The sequence below is a fragment of the Pseudochaenichthys georgianus genome, chromosome 8, assembly GCF_902827115.2.
Source record: "Pseudochaenichthys georgianus chromosome 8, fPseGeo1.2, whole genome shotgun sequence".
NCBI classification, from domain to species: Eukaryota; Metazoa; Chordata; class Actinopteri; order Perciformes; family Channichthyidae; genus Pseudochaenichthys; species Pseudochaenichthys georgianus.
The window spans coordinates 31,433,006-31,451,723 of record NC_047510.2 but is presented as its reverse complement, the minus strand read 5'-3'; the positions used below and the strand labels follow the sequence as shown (position 1 = coordinate 31,451,723).

Below are 18,718 nucleotides of genomic sequence, written 5' to 3'. Positions count from 1 at the left end.
TCAATATTTGTGGAAGGGGATTTATAAGTGGCCCCGAATGTATTGAAGATGCAAATTTAAGAGAGTTTTTATGTAAGAATGACTCAATAACAGTTCAAAATCGTGAAAAAGTGTTAAAACATGTACACTTTAAATGTATAAGGTACTAAATTACCAAATAGTTTCAATCCAGTGGCAATTATATAATGTTACTGTACAAAACAGTACATCATGTGGTTCTATGGTGTAATGGTTAGCACTCTGGACTCTGAATCCAGCGATCCGAGTTCAAATCTCGGTAGAACCTAACTTTTTTCTTTTTTTGTGCGCTTTTTACGTGATGTAAATGTATCTTACAGTCAGAGTAAGCATTTGTTTTAAGCAACATCAGAGCAATACGATTCTTTCCACAATGAACATATCATGACACAAACGACTACAATCGGGATCAACAGCAAGTAGTTTCTCACTGACGGAAACGCTGTTTTTTTTCCGGGTCACGTTTACTTCAGGGCAAAATTTCTCCTCGCAAGATGGCAGCAGCTATGGATGTTGATACGCCGACCGGCACTAACAGTGGGGCTAGCAAGAAGCGATTTGAAGTAAAAAAGGTAAGATTGACACGGTTTCTTCATGTAAAGATGGCATATAATCTGCCATTAACCACAAATGACCGCTAAATACAGCTAACTTTTTCTAAGTGTAACCGTTAATGACATAGAGACAGTTAGCTATTAGCTGTTAGCCTGCTACAAACAGGGCATGAATGTGCACTTATCTTTTTAATAGCAAAAAATATATTCTTAGGACTTATAGTGATGTTACAGGGATCACCAATAATACTCACGGTTTAATGAACAGAAAAGCCTTCCCAAGGTTAACATTAAATCCTGACCTACGTAACGGTAAATAACTAAGCTCTTAACTGCGAGCTAAATTAGCCTAGCTTAGCTAAGCCGCCATCCGGAGTTTGATAGCCTCCAGAAATATTCAAAACATTAAGTTATAACTTGCAAGAAGTATATAATATGGTTGAATATACAATCTGACTATGTGTTTCAATATTTATTGTGCTTACTTTCTATCAAACTACCCGCGTACTAAGTTTTAGAAACCCAGTTTTATATGACATGTTCATCGATTAACTTAGCAATGGTTAATTATCATTAGCAACAGCAGCTTAATGTTATGACGCAATTACAGTTAAGAGTCATATTACAGTGACGGTAATGTAAACACTTATCAGATGGGTGACAGCTTCTCAGATTTGATGTTGCAAGCATCTCATATTCTATAGAAAAAGTACTGAGGTTATTTTTAAGAGTGGGAAAGAAGCAGTGTGGTGATTATTTGCCGTATCTATTTATAAATAACTGACATCTGGCTGAAGTTCATATCATTTATACAAAATACGAAGTCACACTTTGTTTGTGTCCTATCTTTTAACAATACACCAATCATAACGTTGGTTGTGGGATTTAAAATGTATTGTGAAACTGTCATTTACTTTTACTAGCTACATTTGTCAGTGAATGTAATGCATCTTCTTATATTTATTGTATTTTTTACATTTCCCTCCAGTGGAATGCAGTTGCGCTGTGGGCCTGGGACATTGTGGTGGATAACTGTGCCATCTGTAGGAACCACATCATGGATCTCTGTGAGTTTAATTTACCCTTGTGTACATAATGGACAGTGTATAAGAAATGATTTGGTCATGGGCGGCAGCTGTCAAAGAGCACATAAGCAACACATATGAGGCTCTAAATGTCAGCCTGTTTGTCTGAATTGAATTGTTGACAGATTTCTCTCTCCCTCTTCAGGTATAGAGTGCCAGGCCAACCAAGCTTCAGCCACTTCTGAGGAGTGCACTGTAGCCTGGGGTGTCTGCAATGTGAGTTCTGATACTCTAATTCAAGCACATGCCATTATCGTGTTGATTACACCTGTCAGCAATTTTTGGTTTACATTTTCATAGTATAAGTATTCAAGAGGTTCTTCTTTTCACAATGTTGGCATATTTTGTAGTTCAGGAGTGAATTTTGCCTAAATAATTTACAAACATTAACAAATATATTTGTTTCCATTGCCAACAAATGATTTAATTATTAGCTACATTTTTGTAAATTTGGGGCATTGGCTATAAGATTGTAAATGTAGCGCTGGTCTCACATATTTCTCCGAAGCTTGAATTCATGTGTCTTTTCTTTTTCCTTCCACAGCATGCTTTCCATTTCCACTGTATTTCCCGCTGGCTGAAAACCAGGCAGGTGTGCCCTCTGGACAACAGGGAGTGGGAGTTTCAGAAGTGAGTAATAGTACTTATAGATCACTTTTTGTTTTAACCAAAGATGTATAGCTTTGGGGAGATGTGCGTTGTTGTTTCAATTCCTCATGTGTTGCCTTTGGTAGTGAAATGTTTTGAGTATTTCCTGAAATGAACCCCTTTACTAACGGTACTTCCTCTCTCTGTCTTTTCTCCACAGATACGGACACTAGCTGTATTAATGCTGACCTTTTCTTGGCTTCTACGAGCATCACCCGTACTGCTTCCCCACCTCTCCCCCGCCAGGCTAATAAGCCTAGTTGTTATTTTACGCAAATGTCTTTGTTTTGGTATGTTGTAAGTTCATAAATAAACATTCATGTTCTCACAAAGAACGGGTTGTTTTACTGCTGATGCGTCAGTGAGAGAAAATGAGAAACGGGAAGTCCAGCTGCTGAAAATAACCAAGATCTTCAGATGTTGGTTAATGGTTTAATTTAATTTTGGTGGACAGCTTGAAGCAGTGATTCAGGACTCCATGGCCGTTTCTCGACGGAATACTCGACATTGAGAAACGGCCCATGTGTCATAGAGCAGTAATCCTCTGAATCAGATCCCTTATCAACCCCCTTGCCCTCTGCCGGGTTTACACTGCAGCACCTGTAGGGACTCGCAGATATTTTTGTTAATGTTGGTCCCGAAAAGATACATTTAACACCTTGACTTTTATAGAAAATGCCTAGAATGGACCTGCCTTTTTATTGATTACAACATTGAGGAAAATATGTAAAACAATTGGTAGTTAGTCTATAATGGTATGTTCCCATCGAGTAACATCTTTCAATTGCTTGTTTATCTGATCCAAAATAATCTCCATTAGGAAGAAAAGCTGAAATTCCCTTTGTTTAGTCATTTTTCTTGATAAAACAAGATCTATCAATTATCCAAATCGTTTACTCTTTGGACAAGTTCAACTTTTGAGACCCAAAATTCAGTTACTTAACATTTAGCCATATTTGTCAATAATATTCTAACTTTCAAAATGCAGCTTTCTTGTTCAGATAAAGCAATGAGTATGAGATTAAATTATTTATGCTAAATAACAAAATGGATTCCACAAGGACTCCACATACAAGGTGCTGCTTTCACGACGTTGCTAGTAAAATCTCGACAGTAAAAACCTAAACTCAAGTCAGAATCACAGGTTGAGAGTAGGGATGCATATCGTTGACTTGTTTACGATACCGATATCACTGAATGATACCGATACTCAACTGATACATATCGTGATACTTTCATGTTGCATAAGGGAAACATTGAATCATCCCGCAATTACTCCCATGAAGAGCTTCATGATGTAGTTAACATGTCAAATTAATATTAAATTCAATTCTGGGACTTGGACCTTTTAGTACTGAACAAACAATGAAAAACACGTTATCTATGAAGAAAACAGATTCTGCAATATCATTTATAACAACCATCAGGCGTGAATAGTACATCTTGTCAATGCAAAAAGAAAATAGGACCAGTAATCAATATTCAACCTGAGATTCGACTGACCAGAGAACAAGTAAAGGATCATGAGATCTCGGCATTGCACATAAAACAAATAGCATCATTAAAATCAACATTTGCCTGAAGAAAGAAAATAAATCCCATCACAGTTCAGTTTTGTGAATATCTGCTCTCTCTGGATCCAAACTGGCGCTTTCACAGCGTAGGAACCGAGAGCTACTTTTAAAGTTGCCAGCCTGCCGAGATCTACCAGTCCAAATAGAGAGGCGTATCCATTACTGACAGCCTACTACCAGGTAAATACACACTTCTACTTGTATAAAACTGACCTTTGTACGATTAATACTCCATAAAATACTGCAGATCCTTTATCTTACCTCTTTCTAATCTACACACATACAAGTATTTAACTGAAGTTACACAACAGTGTTGTTGATACAGAGTTGGAGTTTATTCACACGTCACTACAGTGGGTAATGTTTTCAAGAAACATTGAACAGTGCTGCCACATATGACACAGGAAAAAAAGAAAAGACACTGAACCCTTTGCCATTATATAAAAATAGTGTTGCTACAAAGTATAAATTAGGCTTACTAATAAGACAACTCAGATCTGAAGCTACTCAGGAATCTGCTGCCAAAGTGCAATAAAAAAGACAAAATTAATAGAATCAAACCCTTTTTTTGTTGCATTTTAGTAGATTATAAAAAAAATGCCTTTAAAATAGGATGCAAGCAACACTAGTTTCTTAACCTGAATTGATTAGACTATAATCAATTTAAGTTTGCATTCTTATACCATTTTGTACAATAATATAATGAATAAGTTCAAACTAAAACTTACAGCTGATTAATAACGGTATCTAACTTGAGTTTTTATTATATCAAAAACCTGTTGAAATGCTGTTATTTTTACTGTCCCCCAAAAGCGCGTCGGCAGCCTCCAGGAATGCTTCTTTCACAACTTCGCCGTCTTTGAAAGACTTCATGTGCAGAATTAGGAGGGAATTCCGTCTCGTAGCGTTTGTGCACTGTTTTGAAATGCCGCTCTCCTAAATTACCCTTCTTCGATAAAGCCACGCTCGCATTTCAGATGAGACAGGTGGACTTTGAATTGGAATAGATTCAAAAAGAATCATCCTCCCACTCGGAGTGAAAATTATATATTTTGTTTTTTTTGCTTCTGCCATAATTGCGGTCTTGTGTGTGTGCGGACTGTCACTCCTGTTGACTGTTCTTATTATACATCCATGGTTGACACGGACAACGTTAGCGAACTAGTGCACTGCCCACCAGCCACGCCCCGACACATGGGGTCACGCCGGCCAATCACAAAGCTTTGATGCGTTCAAGTGCATTATTCTGGCACAGGAAGATTATGTTATAGGACATTAACGATAAAACAGAATATTGTTGTTATATTTTTAGACACATCTCGCGACTGGGAATCTCCCTGCTATTGACTGGTTGGTTGGGCACCCCTGGCGTAGGATATCACCTGCTGAACTGAACACTCTCTCGCTTGGCACGCTGCTTCCCTGAACACAAAGGCACTTGGTTGCCATACCAGACAGCATTGGTTGGAGGTTGGATGTGTTGCAACCTTTCCCAGAAAGAAACTTCTTGCAGTGGTTACAGTCAGACCCCACCATTCAGACTGAAACTGGTTACAGACCCCACCATTCAGAATGGCACTGGTTACAGACCCCACCATTCAGCCTGGCACTGGTTACAGACCCCACCATTCAGACTGGCACTGGTTACAGACCCCACCATTCAGACTGGCACTGGTTACAGACCCCACCATTCAGACTGGCACTGGTTACAGACCCCACCATTCAGACTGGCACTGGTTACAGACCCCACCATTCAGACTGGCAGTCATATGCAGCCCACACTCCACAGTGACTCGTTTGCGGAGTTTCACGGCGAAATTCACATCGTAATTTAGACAGTTTGGGCACGAGTTTAAGGATATTATGCCTTACTTTTATATTAAAAAAAGCCGCGAGTAACCGGTATTTCGGTGGTACCGGTATGCACCCCTAGTTGAGAGTCCTTCTGGATACTAAAAAAGAAAAGAAAGACTGCATGTGATTCTGTAAAATCAGTTTGTATAACGAAATAAAGAATAAATAGAAATAATGTTAAACCTGTTTGCAGCAACAAAGGATTTATTGTGAATCATACATTTCAACAGGGTCAGACATCAAGGACAGTGACTTCTTTTTACGCATTAACAATACATCTGATAGCAAAGAAACCCCAACAGTTGTCTGTGTGTGAATACGGCCCTGTTTGGAGAAAGGAAAAACAAACCGGAAGCTGAACAATCACCACGAGTTAAATGGCTGTAAAAACATCTGTGTTAGCATCTTAATGCGGAGGTCCCCAGTTTAGCGTTTCGGGATACAGGTTAGAGTCAGTCTGAGTTAGGAGGATGCTAAGTGTAACAGGCTCATTAAGATCATTTAAAAAGTCGCCCCACTTTCTCTACTTAATTAACCCGCCGCTGCCCCGTTTGATCTGCACACAGTGGAATAATCGTTGAAATGCGTCGCGGCTCTCCAGATTGTTTCACCACGGATCCTCTCTCTCCTCTTTGGTCCTTCTTTCGTTTACGGCTGTGGGGCAGCTCCGAACTTGGAGCTCAGCTTGGTGACGAGCGCCATGATTTTGGGGTTGTCCTGGTACTTGGAGATGTTGGCTGGGTTCTGTGCGACATCCTGGAAGGCCGTCATCACCTCGGGGTCCTGGAGGGGAATACGGGGGAGAAACACGGTCAAATTCATCCAGGGAGGGCATTCAAAATCAGATGTAGGTCTTCACAATTCATCAAAATCATATCAACCGAGCAAGATGGCCTAGTGCAATATTCAAATCGAAGTAAGAGCATTAAAAATACATCTTCCCAATACATGACCTAAAGTACAATTTGGGTCATAAAATCCTTTCGAGTGGTATCTATTCTCATGTAACTCTCGGTAAGAAAATGGATTTGCCATATTGTCGAACCTCCTCCTTAAAGCTCTGCATATCATATCCGTCCTGGGCTGCATCAGAGGAAGTGGTACGGAGGATTTATGCGGTTTATCTCACCTTCATGGCGTTGAGCAGCTCGGGGTCTTTCAGCAGATCACCGAGACCGGGCATGCCGGCGGGGGCTCCACCGGGGAATCCACCGGGGGCTCCACCCGGGGCTCCGCCGGGGGCTCCACCAGGGAATCCACCGGGGAAACCTCCGGGGAATCCTCCGGGGAATCCTCCGGGGAATCCACCGGGGGCTCCACCAGGGAATCCTCCTGGGAACCCAGCAGCGCCTGTTTTAAAAACAACCAGGATCAATCAGTCAGTCATAACACATCAATACATCCCAACTAAACAGAGAGACACGGAGCATTTCTGCAGTTTGGAGATGTAAACATTAAAGGTGGGGGAGGTAAGAATGGAGGAACCAGCTCGAGTGCGCTAGAATTTGAAAGTACGCAGCCGACATTTTTTTTTAAGAGCATTCCATGGAATATAACAAAAAGTGTTTCTGAAGTGAATTACCTACCCCACCTTTAAAACTCTGGATACAAAAATATATCATCCTGTAATTCTCGAGACACAATTCCTCAAATAACACGTTCACTGTTTTGGTTTCCAATTAAAACAATCGCAGTTATGTTTTCTAAATTGTGCAGCTTTCATAAGAGTATCAAATCATTTCCACAGGGTATTCTCCTTTGAAGTGTTTCTGCTGTCCTACCTGGGAAGAATCCTCCTCCGGCCTGTCGCGCTTCTTCCTCCTGTTGGAAACAAAGGGATGAATCAGGAGTGCTTTCTTCTGTTAACAGATTTCTTAAAAAACCACACATCGCTGGCCTGAAAAGGAAACCTCCATCCCACTCACCCTCTGAGCTCGTGCATGCTCCTCTCTGGCCATCTTTATCCGCTCTTGCTTGTCTTTGACCTCCTTCTCCACTCTTTTACGCTCGTATTTGCGTTTGTGCTCGATGATTTTCTTAGCCTGAACAAAAAACCAGTGACAGATGACGATAAAGAACACTCACATTCTGCCATTAGGAGCTTCACAAAGATGGATTGACTCCTCGACATTAAAGATCTCCCATCATGACATGTTTAGGCTTATATTATGGGATATATATAAAAAACATATCGATGAAGTGTTTTGATGAAAACACCAAACAGATCATGCATTTTAGACATCCCTCATTTCCCTCTGTTCCAGCCCGGTTACAAAATGGCTGATTCTCTGCAAAGACCAGATTACGTCCCAAACAGTCGGCCATTATTTCTGATAGCAGCTTTCTGATTGGGCCGTGGGTCCACATTTCAGATATTACGTCATATCGGACGCAAATCTGGATCAGCTCCGTTGTTCCCCGTTTTTAGAGATTTGGGTACGGAGGAAAAGAAAGAGGGTTTTATTTTCTGACGCTGCGTGAGTTCCCCGACACATATGTATGTATAAAAGACATCAAAAAGTACATTTTGCATGATAGGAGACCTTTACAAAAAGGAAACTTATTTGCATTAGTCACTGTGAAAAAGGGGCTCGTTTCCCTCCTTTCTCTGGCTTTATACCTTGGGCTGGACCTCCTTCAGCAAAGCACTGGCGTCGTCGTCATAGTCCAGTTTACAGGCTGTAGCCAGATCCCGGGCGGCCTCCTCCCAGTGGCCCAGCAGCCTGCAGCACACACACACGATAAGCAAGCAGATATGATACCATCAGATCATACGCTCAGCTGAGATTAAAACAAGATGAGGTGTGTCGTGTTTACACTGAGTGTTTGGTTATGTCACGTGTGTGTGTAAAGTCAGGAATGTACCTGTGAGCTTTTCCCCTCCACTTGTAGGGCTGTGCAGAGTCTGGGTTGATGCTGATGGCTCGGTCACAGTCCCTGATGGCTGCGTTGGGTTTCTCCATCTGGATAAACACACTGACGCACAGAGAGAGAGGGCGCCTGGTTACACTCCATCATTAATAGAAGGATTAGTCATCAAGCTAAGAGCATGGAGGATTCTCACCTGGCCCTCTTGGCGTACATGATGGCTACGCAGGGGTTCAGCTTGATGGCTTCCGTAAAAAGATCCAGGGCTTTCTGCAGATCGCCTGTAACAGACAAAGAGATCATAATTCAACTGTAAATGTTGTTACAGTTAGCCAATGGATGCGTCCGTCTTTTCTAAATATAATATCAACCCACCTTCTCCTAAAGCATCAATGGCCTCAATCTTCTTCTCATTGGCCTGATCCATCATCTCCTCTGATACCTGAGGGAACGCATGCACACAATGTGGCTTAGTTATTCTCCATCTTTTATTAATAAAAGGTCAAAAAAAGTAATGTTTGATAGAAAATATAGAAAAATCTCAACATTGTACCTCAGTGGTTTCAAAATCTCCCATCTCCTGCGGCTCGTCGGTGTCCGGTTCAATCACTCCCTCCATTTCAATTTCTGAAGAAGCAAAGAGATAAACCCAAGACTTACAATGAGCTCTTGTGGGGAACACAGTCTCTGAACATTTTTGGGATATTCTTAGGAAATCAAATCGGCAGTCTGACGCCCTCACACACATTCAGGAATGCTGCCGTTTTATAACTAATTAACTAAAGCCAGGTTTGAAAATGGGGACATGTCTGCGAACTGCACTCATGAATCTACTTTTCAATTATTAATAGAGACAATTGCCTTTTTTTTTATTAAAGGGGCCCCATTATGCTCATCTTCAGGCTCACATCTGTATTTTGGAGGGAACTTTGGGATTTGTGTCTAGTTTAGACCATTTCCATGCACAAAAACATATACGACACTACAGGCCTTTAAAATGTGCCTTTTCGATGTCTTGGCGTATTTTCCTTAGTGTTGGAGACAGCACTGCAGCAAAGTTATGTAATTGTCCTCCTTCAGACCTGAATCTATAAATATACCTACAAAAAGAAACTGACATTTTGGATAATAATCCATTTTGCTTTCTTGCTCAGAGTTGGATAAGAAGATGTATTTCACCTTAAAGGTAGGGTAGGTAAGAATGGAGAAACCAGCTTGAGTGCGCTAGAATTTGAAAGTACACAAGCAAAAACAATCTGCCTCTTCCTTCAGACTTCCTCACAGAGCCCCTCCTCCAACACACACGACCGCGCACATGACCAATGAGAGATAAGTTTGTGCCCAGATGGAAGGCTGACAGGCAGGTAGGCCATCCAGTTACTTTAGCCGGGCCGGCTCAGATGATTGGTCGAGCTTTTTACAGCGCTACGGCTTCCACAGATGACATGTTTTAATGTATTCATTGCTATCGGGATGTTAAGAGCATTCCATGGAATATAACAAGTGTTTCTGAAGTGAATTACCTACCCCACCTTTAATGTCTGTACTATAAATGTGAAGCTTCAGCTAGCATCCAAAAGTGACAGAAACCCAAGAGTCAAAACGATAATTCGTTAGTGTGCCGTATCTACTCTTTTCCAGGCTTGGAGAGTAACAGATTACATGTAATGGTAACCGTATTCACTTACAGATAAATAACACAAATCTGATTACTGTTAGACTTGTAGAAACTGGGGATTACAATGAGTAACTAAAAAGAGAATAAAGTGTTTGTTGTGAAAGGATCAGATGTTATCTCTTCTCTGTAAACTGTTCTGTAGGCTAACACTTTAAGTGTGAATCTATACGCCCACTGCCTGAATCTGCTTTTCACTTTCATTGGTTATTTTTTAATTCAGTAGGTGACCCTATATGTTCATAATCGTGTCTGTGAGCTTAACTGTGGGTATTAAACTAAAACGGAGCATTTTCTGTCAGCTCGGATTACATTTTTTAGTATAGGCTACTGACTGAATATGCTGAATGAAATGCAGGTTTTCCTATGAATTAAATCTCAGAGCAGAGGACTTTCTGATGCCAAATATCTTGGTTTAGTCTTTTCTAGAGTTACACTATGCCGTTGTTTTGCATAACACACATTAACTTTGTGAAACCGTGTGTACCTAAATCACTCTCCTCGTCCTCAGACAGTCCGGTAGGCTGTGGCTCTGGAGCTGAGGTAGGAGGAGGACCACAAGGACAACCGCCCTAAAAACAAAAATATCAGAGAGCAAGTAGTTACAGCATAAAATGTGGGGGGAAAAAATGTATCAAAAGTGTTAAATAAATGATTTAGTTATGTCTCACATGGCACGACCCCTTTGGCTTGGATGCAGGAGGGATTTTTGAATCCATGCTGAAATATAAAATATGGAGAACAATTCAGCAAACAATTTACACACGGCATCTATTCACGTCTGTCCGTCCTGGGAGAGGGATCCCTCCTCTGCTGCTCTCCCTGAGGTTTCTCCCATGTTCCCTTTAAACTGGGTTTTCTTTGGAAGTTTTTCCTTGTACGATGTGAGGGTCTAAGGACAGAGGGTGTCGTATTGTCATACTGATATTCTGTACACACTGTGAAGACCACCGAGACAAATGTAACATTTGTGATATTGGGCTATATAAATAAACATTGATTGATTGACAATACAAGGAGTTCTCAGGTATTTTATTCGCTGGATAGGCCAAATATAAATCATACATTTAATATATTCAAAATTAGATTTTTTTTAAATGTATTGTTGATTGATCTATATAATTTAAATAGATATCTCCCTGAATGTGGTGATTTCTTAACATTGTTTTGTATCAACAGTCTTTAAAAACGTAATAACCAGAACAGGTTGTATTTTATTAAAATATACGTATTGTTTCAAACGGGGTTCCTGCAGGTTTCACCAACTCAAATGTAAGACTTTTTAAGACCACTTTGAATAGAGTTTAAGACCTATTTCACGGCAAGAAAGTATTAAGGAAATTTCTATGAAAGAAGAAATACGTCCCATAATTACTTACAAAGTAAATGTATTCATGTTCTACATAAGAACGATGACTGAACATAACAGTCACTGTTCGAAATGGGGGGGGGGGGGCAGGGGGACCTTGGCTCCCCTCAAGGCCGACTTTGAGATAAATAGGGGGAGCCCAAAAAACCGTGCATATTTGTGTCACACAGGTTAGAAATGTTGAGTCTCTGTAAATAAAAGTTCTTGAAATAAGTCATTGTTCATTACAGTTTCTGAATATTTCTGGGTGTTGCCATCTGTACGTGGAGGCGCTGCATTCTTTACGCTACTTACGTTGCTATGGTTACGGCGTGGTATTTGAAATTTTCATATTGATATTTTTTTAACTCTGGCTTTGTAATAAAAAGATATGGCGAATATAGAGATCTGCTGCCTTCATGCTGTTTTATGGTGTTTAGCTGCGGTATTTTAGCGTCCACAGCACCTCCGCTTTTAGGGTTGACGTAGACCCAAACGTCGCCCGGAGGTTCCCCGATGTTGTTGCGGGAGCTGCTGCACTAGCTAACAAAACAAATGCTAATTTTCTCTGCAAAAGGTGCAGCGGGCTACACTAGGGCTGTGCATCTTCACTGGTCTCACGATTCGATTACATTACGATTATCCTGTCAACGATTCGATTCGGTTCGATATCCCGGTGCATCACGGTGCATCACGATTCATACCAATGCGTTGCATCCTCAATTTTCTATATTACTGCACATGGCTTATTTTTCATCAATGCATACATGCAGTAAATACATATGAACTCTCTTTTTATTATTTAGAAAGTGCTTCAGAAATCAATAACATAAATGTCTTGACATTAATTTATAAAGCCTCCGTGTGTGAAGTTGTTCCATCCTCAAAAACAAAAAGCTAATGCTTCTGCAGTCGAGCTGCAGCTTCTAGCAACGGTCTTCTGTTAAGAAAGGACACTGAATGTCCTGAATGTGGCATCACACAGGACGTGAATCTGAACACAGCAGGAGTATTTACAACAGCATATACAAACAAAAATACTGCATGTGGGTGCACACTTACATTCTCTGTCTTACTGTTACATGAATCCCATGAATGTATGAGATTAAATTAGCTTCATTATATCTCAGTGATTAAGTGAATAATAACATTTCTATCGGGTCACTATCAGCATGTCACTCATTATTTTCAGGGAGGGGGCGGGGCTTGGAGGAACGGAGAGGAGACGGTGATCGCGGAAGCTTTTTTCCTCCTGCCTTCACAAACGTATATATCGTCTGAAAATTGCTAGAGGACATTCATACTTTGCAATCCAAGACTTCATTAAATCCACCAAAAACCTGACATGATTGTAACGCGATTATCTTTGAAAAACATAAATCCCTGTCTGTGTCTCTGAGCCGCAGCAACACAGAGTGATTCGGAGCGGGTCCTTCTGCTGTGGGTTCTGGACTGGTGTTCTTGTGTTGGTGGATAAAGCAGACTGCTCGGTGTTCGGTGTTGCTGTGCCGCTGTCACGTATGTTCCCTGATCTCTGCGTCACCGACCGATTTGATATTAAAGTGACAGAAAAAACGTTATAGTAAAGCCGCGGCCGGAAAATCAGGAAGCAACGTTACTACTCTATAACCGATTATCTTCCGTCACTGCATCGAGACCGAATCGTCCACATCCGCATCGCAATGCATCGTAGAAACGATTATTTTCAACACCCCTAGGCTAGATACCCAAGTTTGCTAGCTGAAGTTTGGTTGCTAGGTTGCTATCTGGGTGTTCTTCGATAAGGAGCAGGAAGAAACAAAGTTAGTGATTACTGGTTCCATGTTGATTTATTTCAATACAAATTGTTGGGGGGAACTGAAAGGCTCTTACCGTACTGGTTACTTTGCAGCCCGGACATTTCCCCCAAAACATATTTAGACGTGATCGCAACACAGAAGTACCTTTCAAATCCGATCTTTTTTAAGACCTTTCTTATTTTTTGATCATATTTAAGAATTTTTAAGACCCCGCGGGAACCCTGTTCAAAACGTTATTACTTTATGAATCCAAATCCTTCACAAAGTACCAATGGTTATAGGATTTTATCACAGATCGCGAAAGAAAACACAATGTTCTGTATTACTATTGTGTTACTGCTAACAGTGTAGTTCCCCTATATAAACGTTACATTCATAATCAAATGAGACAATCTGCGAGAGAATTAGCTATATTTTGTTATTCTTAATGCTCGTCATTCACACGTTGAGAAAAGACGGACTCCACCGCCCGGACATAACGGAGCTGCAGTGGGCTAGCTCCGGGACACCGGCTGGAGCTAGCCCCCTGCGGCTCCGTTAGCTCCGGCGGCCACCACTGGGATAATTGGGTCCCCTATTAACATTTGCTCCCGTTTAGCATTATGGGCGTCATAGCCATAGACTATAAAAGTCTTACCCAAGGCTGAATCATAAACTAAAATGTATATGTATGTAGTGCTGTGCAATTAATCGTATTTTAATCGCGATTACGATTATGGTTTGCGACGATTATGAAAACAGCATAATTGACAAAATACGATTATATTGCTGGGTGCGCTTTCGCCCCTCCCTAAAAGCCCACTCGGCCACGTGGGAGTGACATGTGTTGTGAGTGTTCAGCGCGAGCGAAGATGTCAGAACAAGAGCAGCAACTCGTTAAAAAGAAGGGTAAAACTATTTCCACTAAGTACTTTGCCATTACATTTCACATCGCTAAAGATATGTGCCCAGTTAGCACTGTTAGCAACTAGGGCTTTAAGCAACTTGTCAACATGTTGGACAAGCGTTACGCGATGCCGGCACGGTATTATTTCAGCAGGTCTGCGCTGCCTGCACTATATGACAAATGCCGTGGGGAAGTTGAGAGAGATGTGGCTTCAGCTGACTACTTTGCGACCACAACAGACCTATGGTCTAGCCCAGGGGTGCCCAACCAGTCGATCGCGAGATGTGTCTAAAAATAGAACAACAATATTCTGTTTTATCGTTAATGTCCTGTAACATAATCTTCCTGTGCCAGAATAATGCACTTGAACGCATCACAGCTTTGTAATTGGCCAGCGTCACCCCATGTGTCGGGGCGTGGCTGAGGGTCTTCAGTACAGGTGGCTTGTCACCTGCCTGCGCTCATCTCTGAAACCAGACCATGTAAACAGGCTGGTGTTTCTTGCAACAAATCTTTAAGAGATGACATGAGCAGCCCTACCAGCATTTGCCATGGTGGCCTAAACATTTTTATTTGGTCTTAAATTGTAGTTCAACATATTTCCTGTTACTTCTGGACCATGACGGTTGGCCAGCCTTCAACGTTTAACTGAGTGGAATATGTTGAATATGTTTTACCAACATGTTGGCTATATGTTAAGGAGTTTTCAGCAGGTTGTGACAGTGCACTGCATCATATTTGATTTAATTTATTTTGGTCCAATTTATTTTTATCATATTAATAATATATGTTTAGTATGGTTTTGGAAGTGCGCTCCAACATATTTGTTGATCTTGTTTATTGGTAAAATATTATTTGTTTTAAAGTTCAATAAATGGTCAATGAATAATCGTCAAAATAATCGTGATATCAATTATTGACCCAAATAATCGTGATTATGATTTTTGCCATAATCGCACAGCCCTATATGTATGCATACAGGGTTACGTCCTTAGCTGGCTAATAAGTAGCACGCTAAGCTACCAAGCACACAAACACCTGCGAACGGGGTTAACATGTATAATATTATAATTTTAGACTTCTTGGAAGGTCTGTTAGTACATGCAAGCACACAGCACGACATTTTAATTGTCTGGTATTTGTAACAATATTCCCTAAAAGGCACAATCACCACGAACACGGCTAAAGCTAAAGGGTCAAGTACAGTACTATGACTAACTAACGTTGTAGCCTCTATGGTTGGAGCCTAGCAGAGTGGACAAGTTGCTGTTAGCTGACAGTGAGGCATGTACGTGTCCATCAACGTGACCACGCCCTAATTTATGCAAGAACTTTAAGATCTAATATAAATAAAAGGGTCGTGTTAGAAAACAATTCACTCACAGATTCATAATCATGAAGGTGGAATCTAACTATATCGATAATAATATTTATTTCATCCATGGGTAGAAACATGTTTTTTTCTGCTGTAAAGTTGGGCATTTTAACATGGGGGTCTATGGAAATTGCTCCTTTCTGCAGCCAGTCCCTAGCGGCCCATGTAGGAACTGCAGTGTGTGGCACTTCCGTATTGGCTTCCCGGATGTTCCCCAGAGTTTGCTGCTTGGTTCAGACCCAGTTTGATGGTAAAAGATGTATCCTGGTTAAAATTATCTGGCCTCATTGATGTGTAATTTACGTGGATTTAATAGTTCCGCATAGTTTAGCAAATAAAGTGATCGATCTCCCAGCTAGCGCTTTCTGCGTAGTATTTTGTAACGTAACGCCCCAAACAGCGACCGTCTGTTAAACGCTATCGATTCAAACGGCAGCGTTTTATTAATATTTTGTTTCAAGCTCTCGTCCTTAGTTACATTACATTGCATTTAGCTGACGCTTTTATCCAAAGCGACTTACAATAAGTGCGTTCGACCAACAAAATACAAACTTGAAGAAAACAGAATCACATAAGTACATCAGGTTTCATAGAGCAAAAACATTTCAAGTGCTACTCAACTGGCTATAGATAAGCCAGTCCTTTATTAGTATATAAGTGCTTTGTTAATAGTTCTATCGCTCGAAGTGGAGTAAAAACAAAACTAGTGGAAGGAGAAATGCACCCAGGGGACGCTGATCCACCCTCAGGTGCTCGCTCCCTCTCTGCAGCGGTGTCAGCCGCGGTCTGTGTTTAATGCAGTTTAATGCAGGGCCGTAGCTGCGTTTTTAACGGGCCTAAGATGACATTTAAAATGATTCACTTTTCATTAATGAACTGCTTGTTTCGTTGCTTGAGAAGCTTGTGGACATATGGCGCATTTCCATTGCAGGGCCTCGCTCGGCTTAGTACGGCATAGTTAGGCATTGTTAGGCCAGGCTCACTTTATGCTGCGTTTCCATTACTGTTTAGTAGCTGGGGCAGTAACTATAGTAACGCAGTGTAGGCGGAGCCATGACGTCATCTTCAATGCGAACCACAGAAAAACAACATCAGCCGTTAGCTCTCAGAGCTCCTCATATCTGTTCAGAAACTAGACAAAAGTTAAACAAGTACAAACCACAGACTGTCTGTGTCATGGCGAATACAGTCGCTGGTTTATTTGTGTCTGTAGGCCGTTGTGAGTGTGGACGGTCGGAGCATATACTGCGTTAGCTTAGCCGATCTCCATTTAGAAAACACGCATTTTAAAAAGGTTTCTCGCCTGCCATCTGTCTGCAGACTTGTCAAAGCATTAATTCATGGTTTTTACTAACCGGTATCAGTATGTTGTTACTTCGGCATTATTTTGAAACGTGTATTACAATTACATCACGGTCAAATATGTTCATTGTGTTGTAGATGTAGCCCCCTTGCCAGAGATTCTCTCTCTCTAGTTTAGCATACTCAGCCCGGTTGTTGGCTCGCTAAGAACCTCTATTTTATAGGGCCAGAAAAACTGTGAAATAGTACCCGCTAGCCGGTACTACGCCTAGTGGAAACGCAACAAAAAAACGGCACGCTTAAACTGCGCTGTAGTGGAAATGCACCATTAGTGTAGGTTTGTTTCTACAAGTACGGTTTTAGGGACACAAAAGTTAGGGGGGCAGCTGGGGGAGGGCAAGGCTCTATAGTGGGGGTGAAGCACACCCCCACCGTAGATCCGCCCCTGCTTCCATGTGATTTGACTAGGGATGTAACGATACCATGTTGGACAGGTCTCCATTGAAAAAGAGATCGATGATCTCAATGGGACCACCTGGTTAAATAAAAAAGTGTTTCTAAAAAATCTTTATCAGTCTCACGACGGTATCGAGACATTTATTTATCGCGATACATCCCTAGATTTGACTATAAACTAGAAAGGGATGAAACCTTTTTCTTTGCATGGGTTCTGATGTGGTGCAATTGATTTCACACACACACACACACACACTTCCATGTTTCTTTCTGGAAGGTGGGCGGGACTGATGCACGTGGTAAACTTGCACAATGTTTTAAACTTTAAGAACTTCAGTGACACAATTACAGAATAAATCATCAATTCAACTGTTAATTGCACACACACACACGTACACACACTTCCCCTCCCCCCAAACACACACGAATACTGACCCATGCAACCAGGTCCGGAAGAAGCCCAGCTCCGGCAGGTGCAGGACGTCAGAACTGGCCTCGCACATTTGCACGAAGCCCTTTAACTCTGCCACTTTCCGTGGGTCCATGTTGCTCTGTCGCGTCGAGCAGACAGCACACTGAACTATGTAACAAAAAAACAGACGGAAAAACGCACAACAACTCAGTTCAGTGTGGCTTTGTTTACGTGCTAACGCTAATACCAGCTTTGCTAAGCTAAGTTAGCTAACGTGCAACAGAGGATGGATTAGCAAAACCTCGCGTTGCGTACCCCACAATTCAGATAAACTAGCAATGAAGCAACCGTGCACAAAAAGCTTTAATGGCTATGTTTAATGGTCGCAGAAGGCATGAGTTTGTGGACATTTCTGTAAATGTAAATCTGTCCCAATTTGACGCATGATAACGCCGTTAGCTAATCAGCGTTAGCTTGCAAAATGGGCCGTGATTAATTAAAAATAGTTGGAAAACTACAACTAAGAATGACAGTGAATGAAGGGAAACGCACCTGATAGAAGACGCAAACCGTTCACACGGGAGAATAAAAAAACAAGAAGGTTGAAGGAGATTTCTATCGACACTACTCTGCTTCAGTGAAGTGTCGTCGCTTCTGTGTTTTCATTCAGGCGAGAATCAGGACAGACTGACAGAGGACCCGGGGTTTTATTGCCCTGAGGAAAGCCTGTCAGGCAACAAATAGGATGCATATAAATGAATATGAATATGAATTGAGTATGGCTCTCGTTGTGTCATAGTTCTGAATTCAAAATATGACTTACTTATATAGAAGTTTTAGCGTCTCATTAACTTAAAGTACCAA

The 18,718-nt window shown here is 41.2% G+C and overlaps 2 protein-coding genes and 1 non-coding gene across 3 annotated transcripts; 2 read left to right on the top strand and 1 right to left on the bottom strand.

Moving 5' to 3' along the window:
* The first annotated feature begins 214 nt into the window (after positions 1 to 214).
* trnaq-cug (transfer RNA glutamine (anticodon CUG)) lies at positions 215 to 286 on the top strand. The gene has a single exon. It is a non-coding gene; the product is annotated as a tRNA-Gln (tRNA).
* A 119-nt stretch (positions 287 to 405) lies between these two features.
* rbx1 (ring-box 1, E3 ubiquitin protein ligase) lies at positions 406 to 2,640 on the top strand. Its single transcript, XM_034089594.2, has 5 exons — positions 406 to 590; positions 1,561 to 1,639; positions 1,803 to 1,873; positions 2,202 to 2,287; positions 2,466 to 2,640. Exons 1-5 carry the CDS (start codon positions 513 to 515, stop codon positions 2,476 to 2,478), a joined length of 327 nt encoding a protein of 108 aa, XP_033945485.1. The 5' UTR covers positions 406 to 512; the 3' UTR covers positions 2,479 to 2,640.
* A 3,279-nt stretch (positions 2,641 to 5,919) lies between these two features.
* On the bottom strand, positions 5,920 to 18,544 carry st13 (ST13 Hsp70 interacting protein). Its single transcript, XM_034089985.2, has 13 exons — positions 18,407 to 18,544; positions 17,878 to 18,022; positions 10,948 to 10,996; positions 10,764 to 10,848; positions 9,155 to 9,228; positions 8,977 to 9,043; positions 8,798 to 8,882; positions 8,599 to 8,709; positions 8,354 to 8,456; positions 7,659 to 7,775; positions 7,515 to 7,554; positions 6,863 to 7,083; positions 5,920 to 6,516 (listed from the first exon to the last, which is right to left on the bottom strand). The coding sequence occupies exons 2-13, from the start codon at positions 17,985 to 17,987 to the stop codon at positions 6,382 to 6,384; spliced, it is 1,197 nt and encodes a 398-aa protein (XP_033945876.2). The 5' UTR covers positions 17,988 to 18,022; positions 18,407 to 18,544; the 3' UTR covers positions 5,920 to 6,381.
* Positions 18,545 to 18,718: the final 174 nt, after the last annotated feature.